The 6000-nt window shown below is 47.3% G+C and overlaps 1 protein-coding gene across 1 annotated transcript in view; it reads left to right on the top strand.

Moving 5' to 3' along the window:
- The window catches only part of PHYH (phytanoyl-CoA 2-hydroxylase), an 11856-nt gene extending 7886 nt beyond the window's left edge, over positions 1 to 3970 (top strand). The window contains exons 8-9 of the mRNA XM_042872751.1: positions 883 to 1014; positions 2954 to 3970. Of these exons, the coding sequence (XP_042728685.1) occupies positions 883 to 1014; positions 2954 to 3007 (186 nt within the window). The 3' untranslated portion in view covers positions 3008 to 3970. The remainder of the gene's footprint in view (positions 1 to 882; positions 1015 to 2953) is intronic.
- The last annotated feature ends 2030 nt before the right edge of the window (positions 3971 to 6000 follow it).

The raw sequence follows: 6000 nt of genomic DNA, 5'->3' as shown, positions 1-6000 counted from the left end.
TTATTTTATTTTATTTTATTTTATTTTATTTTATTTTATTTTATTTTTTGCTTACATCAGCCACCATCTGACCCTCTCTCTGAGCCCAGTAGCAGCTCAGTGGGGGGGCATTCCATGTTCCTAAAAGCAGAGAGAGCACATCAGCTACTGGGAGTCTCATCTGCTGGCTCTCTCCTCCATAGTGGAGCCATAACCTTATTTAGTGTCCTGCAAAAGCACAGGAGCTTCCTCACATCATGCCAAATCCAAATGTTTCTCTACTTTTGGTGTAAATTAATGAGTTCTTGCAGTTCTCTGAACAGGGTTGTGGTCCAGCACTTTGAAACATCATGATTTTGCTTGCTGATGACATAGCTCTTTTTTCCAGCTGTTATTTGTTGAATTCTCCTAGACTTTGCTTAACCACAAACTGATTACAGAATCCGACATAGAGCTGCTCTGACTCCAGCTTCTCTGATTGCTGGTTTAATTGCTGATAATCCAAGGTCAAGTAGGCAGTGTGTTGCTTGTTGTCAAGAGCAATAACATGACTTGTTGTACTCAACACTCAAGTGAAATCCACTATACTCAAAGCTTATAAAAACTTCTAAGATGGGAAGCTTAGTGCTGCTTTATCATTTCCAGGGTGTCTGGAACCATCCTACTTAATTCTGGTGTGTGGAAGTAGAGGGATGGGAAGAGGGGAGAAAGAGAAGGGTGTGTGCAAGACTGTTTCTCCAGGGGTACACTTAGAGGAATAATCTGAAAGGAGGAAGGAATTTGCTGACTTGATCAGTAAGGAAGGAGTGGGATGCTTGTCATCTGGGACATGGGAGCTTTTTCTACCATTTTCTTTTTTTGCAATCAATTTGGGAATGAACGATGGCCCATTTCCCCACACAGAGCATAAGCTGCCACTTTGCCAGCTCAGATGGCCACTATATTGATGTCAAGAACACAACCCAGGCAGACCTGGAGAAGGAAATGCAAGAAATGGCACACAAGAGATATGGCATGCCTGCTCTGGATCTCAAGGTAAGACTTTGATATATGCGCTTTTTTACTTTGCTCAGTTTCTCTCATACAACAGTTCTGTGCTTCTTGCTATTCCGGTGTCGCAGATGGAGCTGAAGTGCATGGCAGAATAAAAGATGCAGAATTCTGAAAATGACTGCAGGGTTTTTGTTCTTTTTTTTGTCCTTTTGCTGCTAAGACTTCTTGCTGTCTGTCTGCCTCTGCTGAAGAAGTGATCCTGCTCTCTAGGCGACTCCTTCGTGCCCCTTGAGCTGTAGAAGTTCCTCCTGCAGCCCTGCTTATCAAAGTGCATTTTGTGAATGTACCTTTATCCCTTGCTCTGTAACCTGGATTATCGTGGAACCAGAATGACTCAGGTTGGAAGGGACCTTAGAGATCATTTTGAGTTTGTGCAGGCAGTCACAAGGTGGCTGCAGCTGGAGTTGATGTAAGTGAGGAGGAGCCGTGCACTCTGCAGTTCCAAGGCTGCTCGCATTTGCTGCTTACACCATTCAGGGCAGGGATCACGAATGACACAGAGCAAGGTGGTTATGAAGAACTTTTCCCTGCATCCCCTGACTCCAGGTTTGTTACGAGGAGTGTGTCTGAACCAGAGCTCTTTGCAGTTGTGCTTGGACTACATGATAGAAGCCAGAAGATGCGTTTATCTCTTGCCCTGCATTTGCAGTAATAAGGGGTGGTAAATTCTGTGCTGGTATGGCCACGGTTCTCGCAGGCTCAGCTCCAACTGGCAGGTGCATTTTCTTTTTAGAAACAAGGAGCCACATCTCACTGCAGAAGTTGGTTGTTGTTAAACATAATCCTCTATCAGTTGTTTAGATTTGAGGTTACAGCAGGAATGCAGGCGATGTTACACACCTGCCTCAAAAGGATAAACAAATGGGTGTAATGGATTCTTGCTAAATAATTGAAACCATTGCGTACAGTAGAAAACAAATCTAAATCCTTCCAAGCCACTGGAAGAAAAATAAACTCTGTTGCAGGGATTTCTTAATCCACAGCAGCTCTCAAACATACACACATCCAGCAGCAAGGCAGTAAAGCCTACATGTGATAGGCAGTGCGTTCCTTTTAAATCCATGCAGTGTCTGGGGCGTTGGGGAGGAGAGGGCTTTTCTTTACACAGTTGCTTTTGTTGTTTGTTTTCCCACAGCGTGCCAAGGTAGGGCTGGGTGTCAGCCTCTGTTCAGCAAGCCTGGATGTAATTATTGTTTGCACAGCTCCAGCTAATTGACTTTTGATACCTGGAGTTAGTTAAGTTCCCTGTGGAGTCCAAATGGATACACAGGGAGGCTTGTTTCTGCTCATGAGTTGGAAATAAGTGTGTGCCCATTTATCTTAGATGAGTCTGTTTTTTCTTGTAGCTTTATGCTTTTCTGTAAAGCATTCTCCCAAGAAGTGGTGCCCAGATATTAAATTTTACCTTTCCAAAACTAATGATGAGAACGCAGTAATCCTTGAGAAACCAAGATAAGAACTTGCCAAAGGCTTACCTCTGGGAAGTAAACAGCAGTCTTTTCCACTCCTTTGCAGTCTTCAGCAGCGTCTGCTCAGAACTTGGTTTCTAAGGGACTGTATTTGTGTTTAGTATGTCCAGCTGGTTGCACAAGGAATACTGCATGCTCATGTGTAGCAGTAGTCATGTCAGGCCATGAGCTTTTTCAGTCACCCAGAAGTGCACAAGGGGTGCACTCTTTGTTCAAGCAGGTTAGGACGACTTCAGCAAGGATCATTCTCACTGTGCTGCTAATATTTTCCCTTCTGCCACCTGCCAGAATTGAGTGTGGGTATCTTTCAGTCTGTCAGAGCTGCAAATGACCCCTCTTTCTGCAGGTAGAAGCTGTGCTAATTTTGGCTGTTTTGGTTCTTGATCTTTAGGATTTGAAAGGATGCTTATTGTCTCACTGTGACTTTCCTTTGTCTCATTTTTGTTTTGAAGGATATTTGGACCTTCAGAGCACGAGTTGTGCAAGGGGAAAGAATGAATCTGTAGAACAACCTGTGAAGACCAGGATGGAAAAATGTGCCTATATGAGCTGCTGTGATGGGAAAGCACAGACCCCACATCAGCAGGTGGAATTACGTGCACTTTGTTGACCTCTGCATTGGTAACTTAGCCAAATGCTGCACTGCTAAATGGCTTTATGCTAATACAAAATAATTGCACTGAGGATGAACAGGTGATGTATGTCAAGGAAAATCTAACTTAGAAAAACAGATTTGCTGTGGCTCTTTCAGACAATCAAAGAATAATAGTCTTTAAAGATCATCTTGATCATTTTGATGTTTTCACTCTCATTTAGGTTTCTCCTATGACATACCTTTGAGCTGATGCTATATTAATATAAGATTTTTATGCAAGGATTTATGCAAAAGTTTGTAATTTTTAAACTGCCCAACATCCTGTTCTATGCAAAGGAAGTGCGAGGAGTCAGTTTCATGTGAGCCTTCAGTACAGGATGAGCTCACATGGGAAGTCATACTGATACCAGCAGAAGGAACCTGCAAGAAACTGGGTAAAGGGAAAGCAGCAGCTTGGATAGAAAAATGGGATTGGTGGAGCAGAGTATTACTGCTTGCACCATTCCTCAAACAGCCTAGCGTGGTATGATAGCTAACCAAGCAGCACTGGCACAAGGTAAATGTGTGTCTGATAGAGCTGGAAACTTCTGGGCCTGCAGAGCATCCTCCTGGTGGCCTTGCACAACTGCTGTAGGGCTGTGTAAAACAAGGGAGTCCTGCTCTGAGGCTGGCAGTTTGGCAAGCGTGCCTTTTGGCATTGGCTGGCCAGGAGGTGGTTAGGCTTTCCTCAGAGCGTGTGCTGGGTGGCAGGGTGGATTGACATGCACTGAAATGATCTCTCACCTTTCACAGTATTCTTCCTTCACTCCTGAAGGATTCTTCTGCTTTCAGAATCTGTTTTTGGAAACAGTGATTAAATGCGAGCAAAATGAAACTGGGAGGTTGTGTTGTGTTACTGCCATTCAGAAATCCTGTTGATGCTATGGAGTTGTATACCCCAGTAAAAAACCATAGTCCTCAGTCCTTTTCCACTCTGCCCTTCTACCTGGTAAAGGCACCAACAAGGCACCAAACCCTGCTGCTGCATCTCAGACCTGCAGGGACACCTGCTCTGAAACACCCTGAACATTCTCAGCCTGGTCTTTACTTGCTGCGCGATCTGAGCAAGTAAAGACCAGGCTGATTTCTGGAAGAAACAGTCAGAGACCTACTGCTCCAACTGGACTGCCACAAGTCGATGGGGCCAGATGAAATCCACCCGAGAGTGCTGAGGGAGCTGGCAGAGGTGAGAGCCGAGCCGCTTTCCATCATCTGTCAGCGCTCCTTGTTGACTGGTGAGGTCCCAGAAGACTGGAGGCTTGCCAGTGTGACTCCCATTTATAAGAAAGGTCGTAAGGAGGATCCGGGGAACTACAGGCCTGTCAGCCTGACCTCGGTGCCAGGGAAGGTTATGGAGCAGATTGTCTTGAGGGAGATCATGCGGCATGTGCAGGGTGACCGGGGGATCAGGCCTAGCCAGCATGGGTTCATGAAGGGCAGGTCCTGCTTGACCAACCTGATCTCCTTCTATGATCTAGTGACCCATCTGGTGGATGAAGGAAAGGCTGTTGATGTGGTCTACCTAGACTTCAGCAAAGCCTTTGACACTGTCTCCCACAGCATTCTCCTGCAGAAGCTGGCAGCCCAAGGCTTGGATGGGTACACTCTTGGCTGGGTAAGGAGCTGGCTGGAGGGCCGGGCACAGAGAGTGGTGGTGAATGGAGTCAAATCCAGCTGGCGACCGGTCACGAGTGGTGTTCCCCAGGGGTCGGTGCTGGGGCCTGTCCTCTTCAATATCTTTATTGATGACCTCGATGAGGGCATCGAGTGCACCCTCAGTAAATTCGCAGGTGACACCAAATTGGCTGGAAGTGTGGATCTGCCTAGGGGTAGTGAGGCCCTACAGAGGGATCTGGACAGGCTGGAGAGCTGGGCTGGAGCCAATGGGATGAGTTTCAACAAGGCCAAATGCCGGGTCCTGCACTTTGGTCACAACAACCCCAGGCGACGCTACAGGCTTGGGGCGGTGTGGCTGGAGGACTGCGTAGAGGAAATGGACCTGGGGGTATTGATTGATGCTCGGCTGAACATGAGCCGACAGTGTGCCCAGGTGGCCAAGAAGGCCAATGGCATCCTGGCTTGCATCAGAAACAGTGTTGCCAGCAGGAGCAGAGAGGTGATTGTTCCCCTATATTCAGCACTCGTGAGGCCGCACCTCGAGTGCTGTGTCCAGTTTTGGGCCCCTCACTGCAAGAAAGATATTGAGGCCCTGGAACGTGTTCAAAGGAGGGCAACAAAGCTGGTGAGGGGTCTGGAACACAGGCCATATGAGAAGAGGCTGAAGGAGCTGGGAATGTTCAGCCTGGAGAAGAGGAGGCTCAGGGGAGACCTCATTGCTCTCTATAACTTCCTGAAGGGAGGTTGTAGTGAGCTGGGGGTCGGCCTCTTCTCTCGTGTCATTAGTGATAGGACCAGGGGGAATGGTTTCAAGCTACGGCAGGGGAGATTCAGGCTGGACATGAGGAAGTATTACTTTTCAGAAAGGGTGGTCAGGCACTGGAATGGACTGCCCAGGGAGGTGGTGGAGTCACCGAGCCTGGGGGTGTTCAAGGAAAGGCTGGATGTTGTGTTGAGGGACATGGTTTAGTGGGAGCTATTGGGAATAGGTGAACGGTTGGACTGGATGATCTTTTAGGTCTTTTCCAACCTTGGTGGTTCTATGATTCTATGAAAAGAATTCTGGTGGCTGGAGGCTCTGCTCAGCCCTGCTTGTACTCTCTGGGGTCTTTGTGAGCACCTTTTGCATCCTGTCCAGTTCCTGGGGCAGGGTCTGTGCTGTTGGTGCTACACGTGCAGCTGAACTGACTGCAGAGGGAGCTATGGCTGCAGAGAAGAGCTGCAGGTGTCCACTTGAGTCCATGTTTT

This window comes from Lagopus leucura, unplaced genomic scaffold, assembly GCF_019238085.1.
Source record: "Lagopus leucura isolate 7727_CA_CO unplaced genomic scaffold, USGS_WTPT01 Super-Scaffold_100008, whole genome shotgun sequence".
NCBI lineage: Eukaryota > Metazoa > Chordata > Aves > Galliformes > Phasianidae > Lagopus > Lagopus leucura.
The sequence above is the reverse complement of the archived record's forward strand: the minus strand, read 5'-3'. Positions and strand labels throughout refer to the sequence as shown.